The sequence below is a fragment of the Tauraco erythrolophus genome, chromosome 5, assembly GCF_009769465.1.
Source record: "Tauraco erythrolophus isolate bTauEry1 chromosome 5, bTauEry1.pri, whole genome shotgun sequence".
NCBI lineage: Eukaryota > Metazoa > Chordata > Aves > Musophagiformes > Musophagidae > Tauraco > Tauraco erythrolophus.
The window spans coordinates 14953348-14980812 of NC_141469.1; the positions used below are offsets into that span (position 1 = coordinate 14953348).

At 39.1% G+C, this 27465-nt stretch overlaps 1 protein-coding gene across 3 annotated transcripts in view; it reads left to right on the plus strand.

Annotated features, from left to right (window-relative positions):
- The window catches only part of GAB1 (GRB2 associated binding protein 1), a 97951-nt gene that overhangs the window by 39358 nt on the left and 31128 nt on the right, over positions 1-27465 (plus strand). For all 3 annotated transcript variants that reach the window (XM_086611990.1, XM_086611991.1, XM_086611992.1), the window contains exon 2: positions 17285-17579. In XM_086611990.1, coding sequence (XP_086468116.1) covers positions 17285-17579 — 295 coding nt within the window. The remainder of the gene's footprint in view (positions 1-17284; positions 17580-27465) is intronic.

Here is a 27465-nt window from a genome sequence, read left to right on the forward strand (position 1 = left end):
GTAGTTAAGTATATCTTTCTGTATAGTAGACTGAAATGAATTATTTGAATATTTCAATATCTGTTATGTGTAGGTATGGAAATGTTTTCCACTTCAACTTAAGCTTGCTCTCCAAGTGTGCTGACTGAGTTGAAGCATTTTAAGATGTGTTTGGAGACCTTGGTCGAGTCCTGATGTGGCCTGAGATGTTTGAGGGTACTCAGTTAATGGCACTACTTTGCAGTTTTTACTTTATGGGCAAAGCAAGGCCTTGGTACGCAGCTGGCGAAGGACCTGTTCCTCTGAATAGAATTTAAAATTATGGAGTATTTCCAGTGAAACGAGGCAAGTGTTTTGATTATGAAAATAGAAGCCTCCTTTGTTGGTAGGACTGCAACCGAGCTTACTTTTTTCAGAGCGTCTGCTGTGCATGGAGGAGAGCAAATCATAAACAACAAGTCTCACAAGGCCCTTTTGAAGGGAATGAGTTACTGACTTTACTACTTAATGTGGTTTGCTTCTCTTTACATGTTGGGTCCGCTTAGAAAATGGACTTACAGGGATGGTACATCAGCCTTGTCAGCTGTTGGAACAGATAAATGATTTCAGATTCACCAAGACAGAGTGTAAGCTAGGGAGATTAATCCATGATTGTATTTGTTGCTCTGCCTTTCTTATTTAAAAGTTGTAACTCTTTCTGCTTATGTGGGCTGGTTGTAATATCTGAAAAATCCGTAATCTCTGTTGCTTTGTATATGCCTGTTTTCAACTCTGTATCTGTAAGCTGAGAGCTCTGGTAAATAACTGTAAATAACCTGTCTCAAAACATCTCTCCTTTGATTGAAATGAGGAAGAATTCTCTTTTTTAAATGTAATTTTTTATAGAAGTGTTGGGCAGAATGAAGAATTGGAGTCAAGTCCCTGAGCTGTTGCAGGAGAGTGGTGGGGGTAAGGCTGAGCCCTTCTCATTAAAGACTAAGTAGGAGATCTGGACTACCTGGAAAGTATGTTTTGTCCTTATTCTTTGTTTGTAAAGAAAACAAGTAGTTTTCTACTGAGAAAAATTTGGCTGATGGTGACTTGTGCTTTAAGCCCTAATTTTCCTTTCACTGTAAGAAATCTATATCCAGTGTTTCTTTGTTTCTTTTGCCTTGATTTACATCAGGCAGTTGCAATCAGCAAGTTTATCTGTGTCTCTATGAAATGTTCAGGAGTATGAATCGATGCTGGAGTGCTTTTTTGGTTTTGAGTTTGTTTTTGTTTTGAGAAACCTTCTGCACTTCTTAAAATAGCATGTTCACAACATATTTTGCTCCACTGTTGTTCTGTGCTGTTTTCTTCCTTCCCGCCCCCTGCTCCTTCTCCACAACAGCCCGGTGGGTGAACCCAAGCAGCAGCTCATGTTCTACCTCTTTGCTGTTTCTTTTGTGATCTGTTTGTTGAGCTGGCTGACCTGCCTCCAAAAGTGCATGAACATGTTGATACATCTAGCCTAACAATAGAATCATAACACCAATTTGTTTAACCTGGGCTGGAAATAACAATCTAAATATTGTGAATCAAAGAGAAAGCAGTTGTTTGTATATGCTTCTCTACGCTGTCAGCTCATTTCTGCTGTGTCTGATAAAAGTCACTGAAACTTCTCCTACCTTCTGTGGGAATTTTATTAATTCTGTTGGTATGATGTGATAACTCTTTTAAATGCTCGGAGAAGTTCAACTGTAGCTTTTTCTCCAAGCAGCATCACATGCTGTCATCACCTTGCTCAGGCAGAAGGTGTTTGATTTGGATGTCTAGTTTAAGCACGTTATTGCAGAAAATCTTCTGCTGTGGAGAGGACATTCATAGAATAGCAAACTGTTAAACTGTTTGCCTGTGCTTTTCTTGCAGTATTTGAGCAGAGTTGTGAGAGGTGGAAAGCACACAGTTCATACTGGTTACGCTTATTTATTAGTCACAAAGGGGCTGACAAACTGATTGATCAGCGTATTTTGGTTAAGGTGCCAAAACTTGGGTATAAATGCTTTTTATTGTTACTTTGATTCAGTGACTTTGATCACCAAAGTTATTTTTCTCTGGATTGAAACAATTTGGACAGTGTCCATCAGTAGCTGATGTGAGTGGTCGTAGCAGGATTTAGGCTTTTAACATGCCGTGAGGCATCATGTTTTAAAGTTTATAGTTTCAAGGTGGGGAGGGGGGCGGGGCAGGAAGCAATGCATGTTTTTGAGTCAAAATGAAGTGATATGAAAATTTAAACAGTCTCAGTTTATCATCCCATCCTCAGAATCTTCTGATCATCACTGTGCAGTGATAAAATGTTGCTTTAGTAAAATGTGAGTTGTCTCACCCAATCTGCTGATATCTGTCTTACTTTCTCTGAAAAATTTTAGGATGGAGAGTAAGAATAGACGTTCCTGCCACTCTGGCAGGTCAGCCTGTTATCAAAAGTGAGAGTGTATTTGTTTCCATATCACTCAGCCTTTGGCCTCCCTGCCTATCAAGAGAAAGGAGTGCTCTCCAGTCCTGTAGTAGCTCCAGTGAAGTGGCACCTGCCTGACAGGGAGCTGACGGCAGCAGGAAAATAACGCGACGTTAGTGGGTGTGTCGTCTTCGCAGCCGGTGACAGTGAAGATATAATCATTCTACATCAGCGGTTTCAAAAATTACAGTTTGGGTTTGTTGTTATTGGTCTTACCAGTCCTTCTGTCACGATTCATGTTGTGAATAAGCAGCTTCAACTCTGCAGCTTTCTAGAAGGAAGAGGCTTGCAGCAGAGGCAAAACCAATGCGTTCAAATGTGAAGGTCAGCTGAGTTTTGCTTAGAGTAGCTATTTTTTCTATTTTTTTTTTGGTTAGCCTATCAGGTCTCGGAGGGAGGGTAGGTGATAGACTGTGAAAGTAGAGGAGCCATCCACTTGGAGACCTCAATATGTGCCTTACATCTGCTTAGCATTGAGGATGAAGGACAGCCTAGGAAACCTGTATGAGACCTGATGTTGGTTATAAAGGTGCACTCCTCTGCCAAATCTCTCCTGTTTGAAACAGACCACCGTGGCCTTTCTCGTGTAGGACTGCTGTCAGTGCTAGGGAGCAGGAGGGAGGTGTACTCAGAGGACCTGGAGAGAGGGGCACCTGGCCTGACTAGCAGCATCCCTCTCACCTTGCTGTACCCCTCAGACGAGTGGATCCTTGTCACACAACCTAATACAGGTGGCACCAGAATTCCCTAGGTGAGGAAAGACTTTGGATGCCACTGTAAGTTGTGGGGCATATGAGAAGCTTCCTTTTTTTGCTTGACATTTCATAGGTTGTTATAGTGCATTATCCTTTTTTATATCTGTATTTAAAATCAAATTAAATCAGTTGTGTATCTTACTGGGTTCATATAAACAGTGTTGTGATATATATTTTTGAGTTGGAAAATTTTGTACAAGGTACTGAATCTTATTTCTGATTGCATGCCTCTTGCTGTTGCCCCAAGCTCTTCCAATTTTAAGGATTAAAAAATGGTCATCTCTAGAAATAGAATATGCTTTTCCAATTTTGTTATCATACAGATATTGAAAAAATAATCAGTGTTGCAAATTTGGCAGTCATTATTACTCAAATAGCTCCAGAATGAAAAGGGTTAAGTTACAAGTTCAGACAAAATACCTGCTGAGGTAGGTTGTTTTGTCCGTTTGAGGTTACTAGCTATAAAAAATATTTTCAAACTGGTACATGTGTACCTTATAATTCTGGTAGGTGACAAACAAAATGTAGAAAAACATGTTTTTCCCTTTTCCACAGTTACATTGTTCCTGAAGTGCTGGCAGTAGTAAGAGCTTCCAGTCAGTAAACAAAGTAGATGCTGTTTAGATGTATAGAGAGCCAATAAATAAAGTAACAAGGCGTCCAGTTTTAGAGTTCCTTTGCTGCCTGTAAGTTAAAAATTAAACATTTTTATAGTAAGTGAAACTAGTTACGAAACTCTCACAAAAAGATGTAAAAAGCAGTTGGATGATGTAGTGCTTGCTTTTCATGTCAAAGAGCAAAGCTTAAAAACGTGAAGTACTTTGCAAGCCAGATAAGGTAAAGGGATTGTAATACTTGAATCTGCTCAAAACTACAAAATAAACAATCAAAATCTGATGAGGTTTAAGTTCTCATAGCAGTGTTGGTGGTTTAATCATAGATATATTTTTTTGTTTAATCTATTTTTAATGTTTTTCTGTATTCCATGATGTGATCTGATACAGATGAAGAAATGAACAATCTCACTGTACCGAGCAAACAGCAGGCTAATTGTTCACTTCTTATCTAGTGCGCAGAGGAGGAGGGGAGTAGTTCATGATGAGATGAGAAATTCTAGGCAATTTTTGTTTTCCATTATTCTCTTACTCATCAGAAGGATGCTGTTATTAAAAACAACAACAAAAACAAAAAACACCTCCAAAAGGATAAATGCTAATAAGAAGAAATCCTTCTTAGCACTAAAAGGTGGAGATGAATGGTGACATTTAAAATGTCTCGAGTTTCTGGGCATTTCCTAGATTACGAAGGTGATCTTAAAGGGCGTTTTGCCTCATCTTGTTCTTCATCCAAAGAAATGCCTGGCATGAGAATTGCATTTTCAGTGCATTTAATGTTGAAATGATGCCACTTAAATTATTTATCCACAGATGATGCCAAAGATGTTTGTATTCATCAGCTGCCCAGATGCACAAAGTATGACTTTTTTTATCATGTTTAGATGAAGCCTTAGATGTGGGATGCTTTTAACTGAGCTAAATGTGAAACACTGGCCGTTTGGTAAACTGAATGCCCTTTGTCTGTGAGGTGGTGAGACGTCGGGAGCTGCAGCACAGCTGTGGTAGCTAGCCTTGGAAATTAGGGCTGAGAAACAAGTTCCTTCTTTCATGATGCAGCTACATGAAGATATTCTTATTTTTCTGTGTTTACTTACTTTTTGTCATATGATACTTACAGCAAGAGAGTGTTAGTTAAAATGGCAAGATCTGTGAAGTAAGATTTCTCCCAGCAATTGTTGAAGGAAATGGTTCATTTTTAGAGAAAGCGACATAAAGCTTCCTGTCTTTTCACTTAAACCAAGCATACAAACTTAATTCAAGGTGAGTCTGGGAAGAAGTATGATTCCATCTGCCACCTTCTAGGTCTTTTGTTCCCCCTACCTCCCCCTGTATGCTACCTCCTTAATTTTTTTATTTTTTTTAAATGAAGGCTTCATGGACCCTGAGGGTTGGCCATTAATTTTAGGCCATTGTGTGAATGCCACCTACTTAAAAATAGTCATGGGGCCAACCTTGCTTCCTCTCAGGGTTTATCAGTTGGAAGCATCTTCTTTTTATCCTATGTGTAAGCAAAGACCTCTCTGGATTGATGATTTGATCTGTATAGTGGAAAATCTAGGCAGGATATCCTTTCCCTGTTATTCCGTGGTGTGATGGCATCAGGTTGTGTCTTACAGTGGGGGAAGGGAAAAGGAGGATCCTATTAGCAGACAAAGTGGTTTCAAGGGACTCTTAAACTGCAGGCTTGCAGAGAACTTTGTATTTACTCTCCTTGTTGAACCATTTGTGCTTCAAGCTGCTATTATAACATGCCAGTGGTGGCTTTTATTTGGTGCTGTGCAGAAAAGCTTGTTCAGGCGCAGTATGGATGTCTTATATTTGGAAGTTGTTGTGGATACCGTGCTGAAATATATCATGAGGGGCTTCTCTGTAGTTATTCTGAGCACTTGCAGACCTTAATGAAATACTGCATTGACAAGCTAGATCCAGTCTTATCCTGCAGAAATGCAGTGCATGAGCTTCCCCTGCCAGGAAAAGAATATTTCTGATGTAATTCTGTGATTAAAATGCCTCTAAAATCAAGCAGCACGTAATGTGCTATAGAGGTACAGTGAATGCTTGATGAAGTGTGTGCACGGGATAGCAAATGTACTCAAAATTATGTTGGAGCGTTGTTATGACCTTGTGTTGCAACATGTTTGTAACTATTCCACTATAATACTCCTAGCCTGAAATTTTTGCTTGTTGTTTACAAGGCAGAGGATGTTACCAGCTTTTATGGTTGTGGAAGAACCTTTGATTTAGTCGTCTTATGTCGGGACAAGGAGTCTGTGTAAAAATGACACTGACTCTTTATCCTCTCCTCATTCCCTGCTCCAGAAAACATAGTATAGCTCTTACAGAAGAGGTGAGTCCCTCTCTAAGTTAATTCATTCTGCTCTTATCATCATGACCTGTATGTGTTGTGGTGTAACCGCAAAAGAGGAACCTGAGGGCTTTGGGGAGGGATGACAGAAACAGGACGTGATTGTGGGTTTGCAAAATAATAATCAGCTGGTACTTGGGATGCAAGACAGAAAACATCAGAACTAATAAAAAGACATGCTTTAATTGCCTATCTGGACTTTGGAATCTGTAACCCTCAAGTGTTTGTGCCGAGATGTTAGTGCTATTTAAAGGACATGAATTTTTTACTGGTAATGAAGATATCTATGGGGTCATTGCTTGGGCTTTTATGCGAGAAGATAAAAGATCCTTCCTTCTACACCACAAAGTACACCTCAGCTGCTTAGAATTAGCAAAGGTCCTTTTCGTATTAGCAAATTGTTGTGTGACTTTCCATCACCACATTTTTGATAGCTTTAACTGCAGTGTTTAAATGGACTGCTGGTTACATTTCTTACCAGAATGTCGTATTATTCTATGGGACATATAGTTATACCTATTTCTGATCTAAAACCCCAGATAGATAAAAATATTTGGAAAAAAAACCCCAAAATATATTGCTGTAAGAAACTTCTACTGCTATTGTTTACATTGTCAGAAAAGTTCATTGGATATAATAGCCTAAAGACTATGACTTCAGTGCAGAAACTCAACATATGCAAGAATTTGTACCTCTGTGCACTTAATAGTGTGTTTCAGTTTTCAGCCTCATTCAGTCTAGGATTTCTAACAAACCTAAGTCTATGTAGATAACGTGTTTTGAGCAACTGTTGAAAAACCAAAGCAAGGGAAGTTTTTCAAATCTTAAGCCCACCCCTCACGTATTCAATCATTTGAAATCTTACAATTGCTGTTATTTTCAGTCCATTGTGTCTGCTTCCTGTTGGTCAAAGGTTATGAGGATAGGGTGGTGTAGAGTGAGGTGGGAAGCTGGCAGGAAAAAGAAAGCTTTGCTTATTTTGGGTAGACACAACTACAGAAATGGCCAGGACATTGCTTAAATTTTCTGAAGACTTGGAAAGGTAAACTAGAAAAAATTCTGTTCTCGATGTTGTTTACTTTTCTGCTTTGTAACTTAGGTATATGGAGAATGAACTGGAGTAAGTAAACAGGGGCTTCCTTAAAGAACGTTATCTTTTTGCTTGAAAAATCTTTTTTATTCAAAAAGAGGTGTAGCTTTTGTTTTGATTTACAAGTTGACTTGGTGAATTCTGTTTCTGAAGCACGAGCCTGAACTTCTATCTGTTTGTTCGCTTGTATCACTAACTCAAAAAAAAAAAACACCATAAAAAAAGGCTTATGCCACAAAGTGCAAGTAGAAGCTCTGCGATGCATCAGTTCGGTACGTTACAGTGAGCATGCTAGGTGTGTTGATTCAGCCTTCTAAAACGCTTATTTTATCTTAATTTTTCTATCATTATTCAAGAACCATCTCTAATTTCTTGGCTGTTAAAACACTAGTGCGAGTACTTCAGTTTTATCAACAGGGAGGCTTGCGGCGAGTTGCTGTGAGCAGCCACTGCCTGACCGGGGCTTGGTCCTGGTGCTCAGGTTCCTCCAGCGAGGCAGCGCAGCCTGTGGGATAAGCAATTGCTGGTTTCAGAACGAATCCTGATTCAGAAGATTGCCCTGGAGTTGGGAGAAAAACTATAAATTAATTGGTTGTAGTAGTTAAATTCTACGAAGCTGTTGATCCTAATAATATGTGGCATGAGGGTACTGTTACAGTCTAGGAAACAGCTGAAAACTTCATGTGAGCTAATGAGAGCAAGAGGAGCATTTTGTAAGCTAATCAGAGTAATTATACTGAAGCATCTTAATTTTCAAGTATGCTGGTATGTAGTCAAATTTGCTATTGGTATGTGATGTAGCTTGTTTTTAAATTTCTTAACCATTTTGTTATTACCAGTGAGTTATTTGAATCTAAAAGAATGTTGTTTGCAGCGTTGGAAAAACAATATTTTTGTTTAATTTGAAACTCAGTTTAATTAGCATAGTAAAAGCCATTTATACATCATAATGTCTTGCAAAGAATTTTGACTTTGTGCTTGTTTATTTTGAAGTTAATTTTCTCTGGAGTTCTTTAGGTCCGTTCTGTTCAGAAAAAACTCTGCTGAGCCTAGTTGGCAAATTTTCTTGGTCATGTAAGCTGAGAATGTATGTATCAGATACAATACTGACTTTTGCTTTACTGTAGCTTTTACTTTTCTTAGCAACGCTTCCTGCCATATCTGCATGCTTGGTTCGTGCGCATTGCGGATCTGATGGTTTGTAATGGAAAAGCTAATAATTTTGATCTTAAATGTAAACACTGAGCATGCCCTTCCTAATTCTTCCCCTTTTTTCGAATAAGGAATTCCTTGCAATGCCTCACAGTATTTAAAAAGTACTGTGTTGATTCTCCCCTTAATACCTTGGCAGAACAATGGATTTCCTTTAGCCTTCTCTTTACTGTGCAGGAGTAAAGTGGCTTGAGTAAGTGTCGGTCCTTTCATTGCTGTAATAGCTGAGGTGTTTACTAAAGAGGCTCCTGCTTTGGTCTACAGATACTTGGTTCGAAAAAACGTCAGCTAGTGCACAGCCTTGCTCTCACAAGAGATGGATAAGGATGGAGTGTCAACATGTCCTAAGTTAATTTGTAGGGATTATTTTAAAACAACCTCTGGAATTTCCTTTGAAGACTTTACCATGTGTGTTAATGGATGTGTAGGAGCTTCTTTCATTATGCATACCACTAGTAGGCTAAACCAGGCTAGTTGGGAGGCAATTTGTAGACATTATGGGGCATCTTTGCATCATCCCCCTTAATTTGTCATTCCCTATTGAAGATGGTGAAACTGCTACTTCTGTAGCTGAAATCCTCTTGCTTTTATGGAGAGTACACAATGCAGTATTTAAGCCTATGAATATTTTGTTGAAGAGATGATGTGCAGAATGCCTGGCCTCCGTCATCTACAGAAATCTCTATTTTGTATGAAGCATGAGCACACTTGAGTGATCCAAATATGAAGCACAGTGAAGCGTGTGTTATATGTTTGTTGAAACTGCAATGTCCTTTAAAGGATCCAAAATAGTGTCAGGAATTGCATGTTTCTGCGTAGTTCTAGTGTCTTGTTTTTCCTTGGATACAAGTCCTTCACAGATAATGAAGACAGATACCTACATAGGCAAGTACGAAGGTTAATAAAAAAAAAAAAGAAAAGGAAAACCGTGTCCGTACAAAATACTACAAAAACACTAGGCTTATGATCTGGAAGAATAGAGATTTCTCATGCCTTGTTACAAACACCACTTCAAAATGACTGTCCTCCTAGGAAATGAGAAATGAACAGACGAAAATATGTGGTGAAATATTTAATCTCCAGCCATTAGTTGGAAAGTAGCTGTTGATATCAATGGCGTGTAGGCTTGATCTTTCAGCTTTGGATTTTGTGGCTTTATAAATCCTAAATTTTTGATTTTTCTGTGCATGCTCTCATGCAACTTGCAACAACATATGCCCATGAGCTCACAGTGGTGGAATTCGAGTCAGACAGCGTGGCTGGTGTCTTCTCTGGCTTGTCTTGTTAAGGGGATCTTGTCAGCACTGTAGTAATCCTTGTGATAAATAATGTACAGACACTTAAAAAAAAAAAAAGAGAAAAAAAGGCAGAACCTTCCCTCAATGTTTAGCTTGCTTAGACTAAGACTCGTGAGGGGAAGTGACTTCTAATTAAGAGCTGTTGAAAAGACTGAAACAACTTTAAAAAAGCCAACAAACAAGCCTTTGTCTGATAAATACACAAAAATACTACTTTTAAAATAAATCCATCTGGTGCAAAGCCAAATTGTAAGTTGGTTGGGTGATTTTAAGTACTATCAAAGTAGCTGAAGGAAGGAGATGTCATTGCCATGCCTATTGATTCAGGGCACCTTCAGAAGTTGAAGAAAGATGCAAGGTGTGGGACAAAAGGAAAAAATGAGCCAAATCTGATATCGGTGCATTGACTTTCCGAACAAGAAAAAGCCTAAAAATTGAAAAAGAGGCTCAAAACCGCAATCAAGTGAGTCAATAAATGGAGAATTTTAAAATGAGAGATGATGTAATCAGAATGAGAAAGGAGATTGTCCTGGCAGTATGATTTTAAATAGGATGGATGTGGGAAAGACTAGAGAGGGAGATGATCAGAACATGCTCATGATCAGAGAGGAGAAGACCAAATTTTGGAAATGTTCTGAGAAACAGGGCAGCAAAACAAAGACTCTGTAGATGTGTGAGTAAGGAACCTGCAACAGATAATACTTTCCTTGTGCCGTGACAAGCGTCGTGCTGTGACAAGACTTATGTTTTTTGTTGCTGACAGAGCTCAGAGGAGATGGCAAAGTTAATATCTGGGACATGGAACTTCTTGCTGGCAAGACTATTAGGGAGTTAATATGTCTTAGGCACAGAGGGTGGGTGATGTGAAGTACAACAACTAGAAGTGAAGAGATAAGTTTGCAAGTGATCAGAAATGACAGAATATTTATAGGCACAAGAAGTGGATAAGATGTTGTGGGAAGATAGAGAGGATGATCTGGTTGCTGGTCCTAGATTAGAGACAGTGAAATGAGGGCTCAGGTCCGGGCTCTGCTGCAGATCTCCTGCTTTTATTGCTCTATGTAACTCTCTGAATCCATTCTCCTTTGGTGAAGAGATGATAATTTTCTGGTGTGCAGGAGTATGGCAGAGAGAAGTTTCTGCTTCCCGTTAGAAAATTTCTGACATACTGCAGAAAAGTAAGTATTTATTGAAGTGGCTGGTACTACCAGTCGTAATGAGCATCAGTTTAATGGGAATTAGATGATACAGACCTGACTGCACAATGACACTGGGAATAGGCATAAGACTTTAAATTATTTTTTTTTAAAAAAGGGAAAAAAAACAAGAACCTCCATGCAAAATGGAAAGGACTATGAAAATATTCAATTTCAGCATCACGTAATAAAGCAGCAGTTAGTGCTGTATTGTCTGAATTGTATTTTGCGCCTTTTTTGATGCTTTAATTAGCAGTGTGAAACTGGGAGACTAATTCACATGCTGAAACGTCAGTTATGAAACAGTGCTCAGTAAATCTGTGTGGAAGTATTGTTCTGCTATATTTTCAGTGTTTTATTTTGTTTATTTAACAAGCTAAAGTTAGAATCGACAGCACAAGACTAGAAAATGGTGACAATAGTATGAAAACAGGAAATTTTGGCCTTGTGTGTATTCGGAACAGATGATCAGGATGATGGCCAGGAGAGTGGAAACTTCCACTGAGTCTGTTTTTTCCTTATTTTGCTCAGTGAGAAAAGATGGTGCTTCCTGGAAAACAAGTCTTAAGTATTTTAAGAAAGTCGTAATGTATTCAGTATTTTCCTCATATCACATTTGTTTATTTTGCAGCAATCTGTTTACACTTCGTAGTATTTAGCTACTAAAAGTAGAATGTTTGGACTATTGTCAAATCTTAGAAATGCAGTTTCTGCTGTTAGAATTAAGACACTAAACATGCTTTTTTTTGTGGATAGTTTAGTTGTTCTGTCTTATATTTCAAAAAAAAGAAAAAGACAAGATGTCATTTTTAGGGAAGAGGATGGCAGTTTCCAGTAGGTGTTATGACAATGGTTTGCAGAAGTAACTAGCAATTACATGTTTTTCGGTTCTGATGCTGATGGTATGGCCTTTATTTTTATTTTTTTTAAAAAAAAGGTTTTAAAAGATTTCCAGAAACTGCTTCCTGAAAAACAACCCTTATTTCCATCTAGAAATATACAAGTGTTAATTTCTCAGGGAAAACATCAACTGAAACTTTGAAATTTCACCATGTTGGGGTTATTTCTGCAAGCCGCAAGAGTAGGAAGTGGAAAAAGTAAAGTTCCGTACTTGAAGTACTGTTACCTGAGGTGACCTCTTTTGGCTACTTCCCGGCAGTCCTTCCAAATATGTGCCTTGTGGGATGAAGCTCATCAGTGATAGTTGTCACTGGTGTATGCTTACCAGAAACAGGATTTAAAAAGCACAGTGTGAAGGAACACTTATTTTTATTTCATTTGAGTTCCTAATGGGATGCAGAGCACAGGTCTGATGCACAAGAGAGTGAAGCTGTGCCAGAGGTGTGTTTGTCTCCTGCGATGAACCTGGACACTAGAAATGTGGAGGCAAAAAGGACAAGGAACAGTCAGCTTCTGTTTATGATCCTACTTCCTTTTGTTTGCCAAAGATATGTAGCAATTCACTGTTGTTTAACCTTTGAACTGGAATAAAAATAATGGGAGAGGGACAGATGAAATAGGTGGGAGTAAAAAGCATAAAGAAAATCAAATCTGATCCCAGCAGATCAATGAAAATACTTCAACAGTAGATTCAGGATTTACATAAATGTCCAGGAGAGTGACAGCCTGAAGTGACCTTGAGCTGTCTTTCTTCCCCCTACTTCTCTCTGGTTCACACTCTGCATGTCTTCTACTTACTTTACAAGTTGTTTTGGAGCAAGGAAATGTTCTGTTGTGTGTTTGTAAAACATCAAGTGTTCTTCTGTAACCTCCTTCCCTGTGCCCCTGGGTAGGTTGCTTCTTTTCTTCCAAGTCTTAGTTGAGTTCTCTGGGAAGGGAGGATGCCAACTACTGCCCTTTTAAAGTACTGTCTGTGGAGCATGGAGGTGAAAACCTGAGCACAAATGTCTGCACACTTGAGAGATGAGAAGGGAGATCTGAGATTTGTAATTTTATTCCTGGGTCTGCTGCTCATACATGGGGAAAGATTTATAGGCGGTATTGCTGGAGTGAGATGTAAGTGATACCCTCTTTGACTTAGCCAGTGTTTGAGAGTTTTGGAGGTTTTTTTGGCTGGGTGCTACCCAAGAGAAAAAAGGTGGTAAATGTGCTAGAGGAGAAAAATCAGCTTTAAATGATGTCAGAATTATGGTTAATAGTAACTTAGCAAAGCAAAGAAGGACAACTGACCTTACTTACTCTGCATCAGTAAGCAGAGTTACTTGACCACGTGAAAGTAAATGCTGTAAAAAAATTGACCAGAAAAAGTTGTCTTTGATTTAACATTTCTAAGCTTTTATTTCAACATTTCATATAATTATTTTGGCTTTTTGAGCAACAGCTTAAGGGGATCCAAATGGAAAGTTAAATCTCTTAAAATATAAATGTGAACTATCTACTCTTTCCTGCCCCTTCTTCCTTCCTTTCTCTCTCCATTTACACATACATCCCCTATTTCCTACGTCTCTGAACTACAGCCAGCAGCTGAATGAGGTCCATCTTGAATGTATAGGAAGAGGGGGGAATCCATTAATGTAAAGATTAAGGGGGAGATATAACTACAAGTTCTTCAACAGATATACCTCCTGTAAGGAGATTATGTTTTAAATCCTGTGTACTGTATATGGGTTTAGCTACAGTCTTTGGGAAAAAAAAAAAACCAACAAAACCCAACAACAAACAAAACCCAAACAAAAACCAGAACACGGTTAAATAATGCTTTCTGCCAATTTCTTAGCTGATTCACTTGCTTTTAAATCAGCAGTTTGCATATATGTGAGTGGAAAAACTAATCGCAGGAGTTTCTTGTTGTTGCTTTGTAACCTACTCAAAATGCTGTGTGAAAAATAGAGGAATCCACTGTTCCTTTGATCATTTGATGCTCTGTGGGTGAGCAGCTTGTCACATTTTAGACTACCTCAAAAACAAGCAAACAAGCTTGCTTCTGTAGTTATGATGGTCTCATGATACGATGGTCTTATGATACACTCAGGACAATGTTTGGCAAGAATGGTCATGTCCTATGTTTCGGCCAGCTGATATGCTTTGCAGCTCGAAGGAGAAAACAAGCTGAGAGGCACACAAGGCCTTTCTTAGTCTGAAACAAAAGCGGCAAACCTCGTTAAAACTTGTTTTGTAATAACTTACAAAGCCTACACAGGCTTTTGGGGAGCCCGATTCCCATGGTTTTTGCCATACTACACTTTTAAAAGGAACAATTTTACTCCTGAATTAAATATTTGATCTGTATGCAGTGTTTTGTAACTAGGTGTTAGTATATTTATAAAAGATATTTTTTAAAACCCTATTTGTATTAATAATACACATTTAATGTATGTGAAAAAATCTTTTCTTATAAAAAAACCCACCTTTTCTCTATTTGCTGAAATATCTTTTGAGAACTAAATGATATTGGTATTGGGACAAAGTGTTTAAATCCTATATTGGCTATTTTTTTAAGTTCTTAAACTTAATGCAGTTGACTTTTAGCACAGAAAACCTGTGTTTGATAATGTGTGTTTGATAATGGCGGTAACATGGCAGATAATCAGTACCTGTAATTTTCCTGTGCCATAAACCAGTTGCATCTCTGTCGGTGATTATGAGAAATAGTCTGTAACATGCAAAAATTTTCAAACAAGAATGCCCAAAGGGTTTTAAAAAAATAATAAAAAAGTGCGTAAATATGTATTTGCACATGTGCACGCTCTCTTTTAGAGTTTCTTTTTTGAAAGCCGTTACTGAAGATGCTCTCTTCCTTACCCATATAACACAGTATTCTGTGCTTCAGTGGGGCAGTATAGAGCTTGCATTACAAGGACAAATACTGAAATGTTAAAAATAGATCAAGCTTTAAGAATCCCAGATATTTTCAAATAACAAAGAGTGATTTATGTGGGCTCATTTTGCACTTTGACAAAATATAGAGGCGCTTTTGTACTGTGATTAGCACGGGTGCTGATGTCAGTTTGCTTGTCTAGCTTTAAGCTTTATTCTGCTGCTAAATTGTGCTTTGTGCTGTAATCCAGAGAACCTTTGTATCTGCCTTATTAGTGTGTAGTTTATGGAATTGCTTTTGTTTTTGAATATAATCTGTGCCAGTTTCAGTGAGTGTGACTCATTATATGTCTGAAATAAACATTCACATATGCACTATGTGAAAACTTCAAAAATAGCAGCAGGTGCTGGTAGGCTAAATTCAGTGTTTTAAGTGCTTTATAGTTGCTACTTTGTAGCCCAGAGGGCTGAAAGCAAGTTCTGTTTAGCTGGTTGATTTTTCTGAATTTAAGAGTCTTATTTCCTTATTAATGCTCAACAGAAACTGTCAGGATTGCCGAGAATCTTACGCTCCTTAACAAAGTTCTAGAAATAAATTTCGAGAAGAGGCACACTTGGCTGTTATAGAGTTGATTTACAGGGTTTTGGGGGTTATTTTTGTAACACAAATCGTGAGACAAAATGCTTCGTGCTTCTCAATTGCTCTTGTCCCTCTCCTATCTCTAATCTCTTTTCCTCCTGACTTAAGCTTTGAAAATTTCATCTGAATGACCAAAGGCCGAGGTTAAAGATAAAGATAGTTTCTGAAGCAACACAATTTTGCAGCTTGGTTCGTAGCGGTTATCTGTGATCGACCTTGTCTAGAGAGAGCGCCTCCAATATTGAAGTTTCCTGTTATCCCAGCATTTAAGTTGTCACTTGATTGTGACAAACTTTGCCAGTGTTTTTTGGGTTGCTGTTAAACAGCACTTAATCAGCTGTGCTACCAGAGTACGCTCACGTTTGAGATATAAATTGTAGGGCTTTCGTCTGTTAGATTTTCTGTGTTTTACTGTTCACACGGTTAAACTTAACTGCTACCGTGGAAATTGTTGCTTGAGAGCTTGACTTGGTTCACACAGTTCAGCATTTAAAGGCAGATGCTGTATTCACAACTGCAAGAAATATACTTGTTTTATAAAGTATAAAAGTTATCTTAAATCAACTAACTTTTAGAGGCTCGGTAGCTGGAGAATGGATCACAAGCCTTAATTAAGCTGTCTGGCATTTTTCCCTTTCTCCTGTTTGCTGTATTATCTTTTCATAATAGCTTCCTAAGCTTGATACCCAAAGCAGGCATGCCCGCTTGACAATGAGGGTTTTGTGAGGCCCTAGTGCAAAGCTGACGGCGCTAGTTCGGAGCTGGAAGATGGCAGTGCAGTTCTCCCTCTGTCCTTTATGCCCTCCCTCTGCCAGTTTGTTGGAAGGTAACGTGGTGTGAGTCTGCGGTGTAACGCACGGTGGCTTTGCTGCTGCGTTGGTTTGCCTTGATATCCAACTTGGCTGAAAACCATAAACACAAATGGACAAAACAGTGATGGCTCCCCACTGTATCCAGGCTCTACTTTCAGATTTCCAACTGTGAATGCAGTGCAGGCCTTCTAGTTGGCAATGGCGCTATGTCTAGTTTCTTCAACTGTGCCTGTTATCCTGTCACTTGTGCATATAGGGAAGCTTTCTCGCCGAGAATGCTGTATTGCTGGTAGAGCTGAGGAACCAAAAGGCAGCTAAGTGGGACAATAAAGGTGCTGTTGGTAAGGCCAGGACAGTTGTATGCAAACCTTCATTTTTTTGGTTTGAGTTAGCATCTTTGGTGAGAGTTATGCCAGGTGACAGAGGCCCATGGGAGATGAAAGGCAGCTTGAGGATGAGTTGGAAGATGAGACGTTTTATTTGTGCTTTTCTCCTGGACCAGCTTCTTTCACTCCGCAGCAACAGGAAAGCTGGTGTAATGAGCACGGCATCAAATTGTAAAGTGTATTTCTTCTGTGGGCATATCTTCCACAGAGATTGTAAAAGCAGCAGATGCTGGAAACAAGACACTATGGAGCACTTAAAGATATACTTTATTTTGTCTTCCCCATGCTTACGTTGGCTTCCTTCAGAAGTTTTTTGCATGTGCATTTTCCCCCTTCTGGTCCCCTCCCGGCTTTTCTCTTTACTGGATTAATCCTTTCTCATTTTGCAAACAGTGATTTAATTGTATGTCCCTTTCTTAAAAACAAAGCTCAAATACAGAAGAAATAAACTTTAAAATACGAATTCAGTAATCCTCTAGTCCACTGCTGTAACAATATGTAAATGGGTTGTGTTAAATGTAGGTAACTGGTGTGTTATCTCTTGGAATTATAATTGAACTACTTATTATTACTTGAACTGACCCAGGTTGGAATCATACACAAAAGCTAACAGTCTTAAGGTATGATTTCTTGCTTCTAATTATCATCTCTTTTTTTTGTCTCTCCAATTTTCAGGCATGGAAGAGGAGATGGTTTGTGCTTCGCAGTGGCCGTTTAACGGGGGATCCAGATGTATTGGAATACTACAAAAATGACCATGCCAAGAAGCCTATCCGTATTATTGACTTAAATTTATGTCAACAAGTGGATGCTGGATTAACATTCAACAAAAAAGAGTTTGAAAACAGTTATATTTTTGATATCAACACTATAGACAGAGTTTTCTATTTGGTAGCAGACAGCGAGGAGGAGATGAATAAGTGGGTTCGATGTATCTGTGATATCTGTGGGTTCAACCCTACAGATGAGGGTAAGTTCTGTTGGTTTTTCTGAGAAAGTGTGATGCCTACATGTGAAGAATATTTCAAAGATCAGATGACTATCTTTAGCTGGCATATTTTTTCAAGCTTGTATGCATTGGCTATGAAACTTCCTTGTTACTCTGGAAAAAAAAGTAAGCAGAACAGAGGGAGATACTCAGAATTTGTTACCAATTAAGTATGCCGTACAACTTGGATGATGCTCTTCTCTTTTACATGATGTTAGATCTTGACAGTATAGGAAAAATTTTTAAGTAAGATCATGCGAAACAGAAGATCATCATAGTCATCAAAGGAATCCCATTTGGTATAAAAACATATGGTGATGTAAGCAGGAATGAGTGCAAAATGTCAGGTTTCTAATATTACCATTTCTCAGTCTGCTTTGCAATTTGGGGGAAAAAAAAAAAATAATCTGCCCCCCACCAGCTGAAACAAACAAAAAATAACTCGTAGTTCTCCACTATCCGGCTCTAATCCTACCAAAATAGACATTGTGTGAAAGCAGTTTGTAGGAAACAGGATGGTGTGTTTAATTCCTACAAATACCTTGTGGCCATTGCTTGTCCTGAATCCATCCTTATTTATTTACTTATTATTCCTGCATTCCTTATGGAGATTAGTGGGTTGCATGACTCTCTGTAGCTCTTTGCACAGTCCCAAGAAAAGATTAAATAGAAGCTGTAAGAGGGTTATAAATAAAGCAAGCCTGACTGAAGGGGCTAGAATTAAATCCCTGTTTTTGTAGGATGGTGGATTGAGGGAGGTGGGGGGGAAAAAAAGGTCTCGCATCTCTTCTACTCCAGCCAAGTCCTCTGAAAGCAACAATATTTTCCAGTCATTTTTGAAGAGGGGCCCTTTTCTTTCCTCTTATTGCAATTTTGAACTAAAACTTTTTCATGAGAACTTCGTCTATGAATTACCACTCTAATAGCAAATTCAGTGAAGGGTAGTTGTTTTGACCATTCCAGCATGTTTCTGTGATGCCCTGAGCATAACTGAGACCACACAGCACGTTTCTGAGAGCGATTGCCATGTGAGTCAGTATTCGGTCTGCCAGGCATCCGTTATGTACGGGAGAGAGACAGGCAGGTGGTTGCTTTTCAGTGGATAATACTCTAGTGCACCAGTGCAGTTGTGGGCAGGAGGTGCTCAGAAATCATTGGTCCTGGGGACAAACTAAGAGTCTGGGAAGCAAGGAGGAAATGTGTTTACCTAGCAGCTCTTGTGTATATGAGAGCACAAAGGAGCATGTGTCCAGTCTGTGGAACGGAGAGGTGGAGTCCCCTCCAAGCCATGAGGCCTTTCCTTGCTGAGAACTGGTGTTTTGCTAATCCTTATTTTCTGTTGTTGCATCTTCTGTTGAACTGAAGATGAAACATGCTATGAATGTGGAGAGAACTAAATATGCCCTCACTGGCTGTTTGGACCAAAACTGGTTTTCGCTTCATTCAATTATATCGGTAACTTATCCCTATTATACTCTCATTGCATGTTTCATCTTTGGCATTTTAGCTTTGTCTGAATTATCTCAACACCTTTACATAAGTGAGATTTGACAGTACTGCCTGTTTTATGGGTTAAGTAAATTCTTGCAATGCACTGAGGAAGAATTAGAAAAGGAAAAATGGAAAAACAGTTACTGAGTGTCTGTTTATTGCCGAAGTCTTACTTTTACAAGATAAATCTTCCTACTAATGGAAAAGCAAGTCATAAACGTACTTTGTAGGTTAACACAGCTTTTTATAGTTTGTTTTGAGAAGTTAAAGAGTAGGTGAAATTCACTACAAACAATAAAAAGCACTAGTATTTTAGTATGAAACTAAAGAGGAGGAGATTGTGTGGGGCATAACCAACCTTCCCTTTAGCCTATGGAAGCGGAAGATAGTTTTCTTTGAAGCTGGACAAAATCTCTCTTGTCAAACCGGTTAAGGGTCTTGTTATGTGAGGACTGTCATTGGCATCCTTTACTCAATCAAGGACTTGCAAGAGGCCAGCGGTGCCCTCTTCTGCTGCAGTTTGTTTGGAAGCCCAGTCCAATTCCTTCCTTGGATATACAAAGAAAAAAATTGAGATGGTGGTGGTTAGTGATATTAAAAAATTAATATGGAGTTGGTGTTTTGGTGTTGGGAGAAATGAGGGAGAAAAAGTTAATTATAACTGTGGAGAGACCAAAAAAATAAAGATCACTTCAGACTAGCTCTGAACTGCTCCTTCCATACTTAATGAAGACTCAGAAATTCCTGTGATGTGAAGCTGTATTTTCTTTTATTCACAGTAATTTCTACCTATGTAATGCTTTGTTATGACATTCCAAATACAAATTGGTTTATGCACGTGAAATCTGTTCATTCTGGAGATCTGCAGTGTTATATTTGTATTTGGACTGAGTACACAAATTTATGTTCTTTACTCATATTTACAAGCCACTGAGTCTCCGGCTTTCTGATTGCATCATAGTATAGTGTAATCTGTAATGATTACATTACAATTACAATTACATTATATGGCTTTTTATAGGGACTTTCTTTTAAGGAACAATCATTTAGGTCTTCTAAACTTAGAACAAGACGGAAACATGAAGGAATTATGATTTTTTAAAAAAATAAGCTACATCTACTTTTGTAAAGAAATCTCTGGGTACTTCTGATGTTTTCTTCAGCTAATGCTTCTTACTGTTAAATGGAATCTGAAAAACGTTGGTTTCTGTAGCATCTTTTTAAAATGCACGTGCGAAGGTGTAGGGGGCTACACATGAGCATGGGTTTTAGGTTTACCACTGAGTTTCATACTGTGCTTTTAACATTCGTATTTTCTCTCTAAGGTCAGAATACAGTATGTTATTCAGAGATTAAAATGTAACTGTAAGCAAAAATGTGCTGCCAGTGATTTGTGTGCTTTGAACTCCAGTGAGAGACGTGCTGGGGTGGAGAGACTAGATGGACATGGGAAATGGCTGTTCTCCTCTGCCTGGTGCTGTGGAGACCTCAGCTGAAATACTGTGGCCTGAGTTCCCAGAAGGATAAGGATATATGTTTAAAGAAAGATAGAAATAGAGGAAATGGATTTTTAGAAGTCATCAATGAGGAGAAAGTTGAAGGTTTTGTTTTTCCCAGGAAGAAAATACTGAGGAAAGAGCTGACTTTCAAAGTATAAAAAGGTGTGATAAGCAGGACATGGATCAGTTGTTATCTGAAGAGAGAAGTAATTTGTTTCTCTTTCAGTGGGCAATGTAATGATAAAGAAAAACCTTCTAAGGATATTTAAGCACAGGCTGTGAAAGTCCTTCCCCAGAATTCAGTAGACATCTGCAATGAATGTTTTATACGTGATCGAGCTCCACGTTTCTGTAACTTAGTGAATTGCGTGCTTGGCAGAGCAAGGGAAGGAGGAAATAATCTTACGATATGCAAACATGTTACTTGCATGTGTTCATTTGAATAAAGATAGCAATAACAAAGTAAAGCAAAAAAAAAAAAGAAAAAAAAAGAAAAGGGAAGAACTAGATGTTGAAATCTACAGTTACATTTACACAAATAATTACATGTGGTAAAGAAAGCTTCTGTCATCATAAGGACTGTACTTTGGAAGAGCTGCTGCTTGCTTCACTCACAAAGCTTTCAAAAGTTGGCAGTTTCTGTTCAGGTAGCTGCTATCTGGTGTACACCTCATGTGCCTTCTGCCTTTTGAACAGTAATTATTTTCAGATTACCTTTCTTTTTTAATCGTGTTCTGATTATACATGCAGTGCAGATCGATCGTAGCTTGGGTGCAGTATCAAGGGCCGGCAGGTAGAACGTAACTCCACCTTTCGATCCTGGCTCCTTGTGTTCTCTCCGATGGTGCGTTATCAGGCATCGCTGCTGCTACTCTGTGTTGCAGATCCTGGTATCAGATGAGGGTACCCCTGTGCTGCCTGTAACGCAAGCGTGGAACAGAAAACAGGCTCTACCGGTAGGAACGTATTATCTGCAGTAAGAGGCATCGACATAGGAGCAGAGGCATGGGAAGAAGTAAAAGCAAATAAGGTGGTTTTGACCTTTGTGACAGATAGCGATCGTAGTGCTTCTGCTGTTGGACTGGTGTTGAACTCTGGGATTTTTGAGAATAAATTTTCAGGGGGTCTTTGGTCATGAGAGGTGCCCTTCCTGCAGGAGGGATTTGCCTGGCAGGAATAAAAAATGTTCTCCTTTGACAGCTTTAATAAGTGAATGATAGAGGCTGGTGCGCTTGGCAAATCAAAATCACCGTCTCAGTAACATATGATGAATATTAGAGACCTTGGTCATGAAAGAGCTCAGAAGAGAAGAAATAGCATAAGCTTTTAGGTGAAGGAAGGCAGGCTCTGGAGGAGGACAGACAGAAGTGCAATGAGAGTAATAAGCTTAAAAAAAAAAGTCGTTGCAACATAGAAATTATATACTTAATGATGAGTTGAGATTTCTTTTTTTTTTTTTCTATCTATTGGATATGATTAACTAGAAAGAAAATCAGCTCAAAGATGACATGCCAGGAGGATGAGTGGCTGGTGACCTGCAGTGCAGTATGGAATAACATGAAAGGTCCAAGTTAAGCATTAGGAGAGAGACCATCCAGATAAGAATTGTGGGTCTATTGTCTTGAAAGTGAGGTGGTAGGTTTAGAGGGAATAGTGGCACAAGGGCATCTTTTTGTGGAGGCTTTTTTGGTTGGTTGCTTTGAGGAGGTAGAAGTGGAGGATAGTGGCCACTGAGATGTACAAACTTTGAGTTGTCTTTTTTTTTTTGTGTGTGGAATTTCTGAGAGGAAGGTGAGGATAGACTGTGAAGGAGGTTGTCAGAGTTGCAAGATTTCATCTGGCAAAATTGCAGAGCAATAATAAAATTAGAAGAAGCAGGACCAGAGAAGGACCTGAGATTTGGCGTAGCACATTTGGTAGAGGTGGTAGCTGGTGGCTAAAGAGCTGAGTAAAAGGAGGCAAAGCTGAGATAATTATTGCCCATTATCCAAAGGAGAGAGAGAAGACAGCAGAGAAGACTGTCTTTGACTTGAGATGATGTGGTTTAAGTATGGGTGGCTAAGTGAGATGATGATTAATAGAGCACAAAATCTGCAACAGAAGGTCTTCCCTTACAAGTTTGTGAGGAAAAAAACACGTATATTACAAAAGATATAATTTACTATCAGGAGTGCGATCAGAATCTTAATCTGGAGCGTTTGGAGTTATTATCTTAAGCTGCCAACTGCATGTGACAACAATTCATATAGAAGATGATTCTACTCTTCTTTGATGAAAAATAAACGGAAATTAATATGCTTAGGTAATTAAGTTAATTTTCCCTGGTTCCTGCTGGACAGTTTTTGTGGCATTAACATCACCTGATGAGTTGCTAGGGGAAGGAGATTGCAGGAGGATGGATTGGAAAACTGCTCAGCGGATCACTAGTTCTCGAGTCGTGAGGTGCTGTGAGGCAGTACGTGGAGCACCGAAAACCTCTCTGAAGCACAGAGGTGCCTATGCTTCCAGCCAGTGTGCTGCAGCCCCAGCTGGGTCAGATCACCGAGGGGACAGAGCAGCCTGCTTGGCCAAGGAGAGCTCTGAGCCTTTTTAGTGAAGGAAACCCCAACGTTTTAATGTGGTGAGCTGCACTGTGTCTCTTCACGAGCAGCTACAGAAGTTAGTCTATAACAGGACTCCTGGATTATTTTTTCTGCATCACCCAGCCTGTGTCCCGTCTGAAGATGGAGAGAACAAGCTACAGATGTTTCTTTTTTCCTCCCCTTTTGGATGAATAGTCTTCAAAAGAAAATTGCAGGTGGAGGGGGGGAAGAAATTCCTGAGTGGAAATGCTTTTGGTGTTTTCAAATTTTAAATAACCAAAAGTGCAGCTTAAAATTACTTATGAACTGCAAGTAGTAAGTACTAAATTGTAGATGTGAGCTCTTAAAGCTGGAAACTTCAGCATGTGATAGGAACTTGGAACAGTTAGTCATGTTTCTGGTTCAGATGCAGGAAGCAGCGTTGTCCTGAGCGCAATATATGAGCAACTGCTGATTTTTTTGTTAATCTTCTTTAAATAGGGTATCATGTTTATCTTCAGAAAGAGAGAGATACTTTGAGATTATATTAAACTAAGAAAACAATCTTGTGAAATGCGTGGGAACCTTTTAATTGAAGTATTTAAAAGGATGTTCTCTGGGAGTAGCAGAAAGGTTCGGAATTGAGGTTCACTGCATAGATTTTTCTATTGGTTGTAAGCTTATCACTTGTGCTGAAAACCAAACCCAGACTATGGTGTCCATGCATCATCTGGGCTGGATCTGGCTCATATCTATGGAGTTAAGTATGCAAACAGAGCAAGTCCTTGTTTGTCTGTGCCCATCAGCGTACACATGCTTGTGCTCTGTGCGTGAACGTGCACACATGGGGCCCTTTGGTTCCAAGATCTTTCACTTGAGACCATGTAGAAGCTGACACTAGAGTAAACTCCAGCGGTGTATTTCAGGATGTGTCTCATTACATTAAGCAGCACAGATAATGGCTTAAGAGATTTAATTAAAAAAAAAAAAAAACAACACGTCCTTTTAAGGATTAAAGTGAAGTTGTTTTTTTTAATTGTGGCTCCCGCTGTTGTGTCTGTAAATTTTTGTTCAGAGTTATTGCTCTAATATTTTGTTGGCTGTTGGTTAATGATAACATTGCATCACAGTAAATGGATTGAATGAAGCATCTCAGAAGAAGAGTAGAATTATACAATTGCAAATCCTTTGCTGATTCACTCTTACAATGGGAAAATCCCATTTCTATTTTAGTCTTTCTACCTATGATCTGCTAAGAATGCATTTTCTTACTTTGATTGCAGTTTTGACATTTAAAGAAATGCTTACTGTAATGAGGCTTCTGTGTTTTGTTCACTATGAGAATGTTTCAAGTATTTACATAATTAGAATATTAAGAGACTATATATCATAATGCAGAAAACAATTTAATTTTTGCTCTCCTTAAAAAAAAAAAACAACAACCAAACCAAAAACACAAAACTAGCCCTAGATGCAAACTCCCACACTCAGATCTTCTAGATTGTTCGTAAAGCAGAAATATAGGAACATGTGGAATAAAGAAGCTTTATGTAGTTAAGGAAGAGAAGGGAGCCTGTTGTTATACTTGTTCAGAAGATGTTCTTTTTACCTCGTTAAATTTGATTGTTTTATTAGTGAGGCAAGTACTGAAATATATAAATTCTAGTGAAAATGATGCCTGTAACTGCTCTTTACAAACCAGCTGAGAAAAGATAAAACTCTTGCCCTGTTTTGAGAAAGCTGCTTGTTCTAGCACTACTGAATGCAGGAATTAAAAAAAAACAAAATAGGATTCTTGTTACGCTCATTTGCATGTTGAATATTCTGGATGTTTTTCCAGCTCCCAGTTATTTCAAAGCAGTCCGAGTGTCTGAGCTCTGGGAACAAACCAAATGACTTACAACGCTCTTTGGTGTGCAGATGACCCCTTCCCTAAAAATCTGCTAGTCCAAAGTGGAGCAAGTTGATGATGGTACTCTTTGAAATCATAATAGGCTGCTGGGAGAAACTCCTTCATATCAGCTTCTGAAGTACGTGGCTAAAGAGAATGTTTGAGAGGGTACAGATAGGCAAACAGCGTTCATTTGCTCGGTGAGGAAAGTTGTTAACATTACCGTTTTCTTCATAGTCACATTTGAAATAGCTCAAATGCATAAAGCAAATAAGTAGCCCAGCAGTGAAGTGCTTTAGACTAAGTTCAGTTGCTCTTTAAATCAGGCATATAGCCTACACTATTTAACACATAAAAAAACGCCTGCATGAGGATGAATTTCACATCAGAAAGTTGGTGTTTTAATAGCTTAGTGCTCTATTCACTGAAAAAAAAAAAAAATCCCAACAAACCACGCACAAAAAAACCTACAGCAGATCTGTAGGAAGGCTCAGGGATTTTGTCAAGTGGTATCTGTGTCAAAATAAATGAGGCAGCTCATCGCAAGGAGAGTATCCTTAATGATTCAGTAACATTGATGGGCTCCAAATCCTTGCTCGGAGATCATGAACCTTCTGGACAGTTGGGACAGTGTCACCTTTAATACTCAGTAACAATCAAAAGACAAATGGTTAGGATAGGAACAGAATGAATTATTATGTCTTTGTAAATCGATAAGTGTGTCTCAGACTTTTTTGGGACGTTTTATGCAGTAGTTTCCCTTCTCAGGAAGGAATTAGTAGAGCTAGGAAAGGCGAGAGTGAAGGGCAGATCTGTGATGAAATAGCTTCTGTACCAGGAAAAATCAAGCGGCACCAACTCAGTAAAGCTGTGACAAAGTTGTGTAAAGTTGAGAATGGTGATTATGAACAGGAGGCAATTGTTCACTGTTTTTCTGAAGATGGGAGCTGAAGGATATAAAGTGAAACTACCAGGCAGCAGGTTTAAAAGAAAAGGAAATATTTTTTTCCTGCGATACATTATAAGGTGTAGAGCTTGCTGCCACAGGATGATGGTAGAGGTTAAAAACATAAACGTACTCAAAAGAGGTAGGACAAATTTAGAGAAAAGTTTGTCAGAGGCTGGTCAGCATAGGCTGTGGGTACAGCCTCGGCACTGGGGTGCCCCAAAGCCATAGAGCCCCAGAAACTGGGGCCACTGTGGCAGGCTTGTCCTGCTGCCTTGTGCTCAGGGGGTCTGCAACAGGGTACCGTTGGAGATGGCATCACGGTCTTCAGAGGCTACAGATCCGAGCCAGTATATTTAGCTTAATGGTTTTCACCACCTTGCCTCCTTTTGCCAATTACAAGTTCTAACTAGCCTTAACTTTTTCTTTCTCTCACACACACTTTTTTCTTACTCCTCCAAGAAAATAACTCTTTCTTTCTCAAAACCTGATGGTGGATACATTAGCCCTCTTTCAAGCTTCTGGATTTTATTTTGCCCTGGAAAGTTACCCTTGAGCCTTGCTACTCTTCCTGGGAATGCTAGTGCGTGGTTCGTTTAAATGCATCAGCCTCACGTAGGCATGCATCTTACTATATACCTGTTGAGCTCTCCTGACTACCTGTGGTCTGATTGACACACCCATAGTCCCTGGAAGCTGCAGGGATGTCCTGTTTGATTTCTTTTTTTCCTCTTGTGTGAACTTGGCACCAAGCAGATCTAGTGACGTGAAGATCGTGTGTAGTCAGGGACAAGGTGCAGAGGTTCCTTGTGGGGAACAAACGAGGATTGTGGTACACCAACATCCTTGAGGATCTTGTCTGTAAGTGTGGCCAAAGAATTATAGTGTATCTGGCAGAAAACTCTTCTTCTCTGCTCGTAACTTGTGCGTCAATTTACTTGCATTCCTCAGTTCTGGAGGTGACAGGGCAGGGAACTACTTGTCTTTTTTCCCCACTACCTCTTTTCCAGGAGCAGGAAATACATGCCTGTAGGTCTGTTTAGGCACTTCTCGATTTCTGCTATTGAACCCCAACATTAGGGGAATGAAGAAGTATCAGTAGGTGCTCCAAGTAGACTCCTTCAAGCTCTCAGAATTCCTAAGTAATAGAAACTTGGTCATATTTTAATATTTTCACATGTAGTAAAGAAACCATTTTATTTGTGTGCGTGATCACTGGGTGCAGTCTGGTTGTGCCTTTGTTCTGCTAATTAGTTTGATGGATAGGTCAGGCACAGCCTTTTATAAAAACTTTTTTTTAGGTTATCCTACCTTTTCAGGTAGGTTGAGTTGAGGAATTTTCATACACCTAAAGTTCTTCCACCCACATGGGTGTGGTGGGATTTAATTTCTGAGCCTGTGTAAGTGCCATGGGAGTTCAAAGCAAGTACTGCTGTTCCTATTTCCACGTCTAAATCACTTGTACCTAATGTACAGAGAA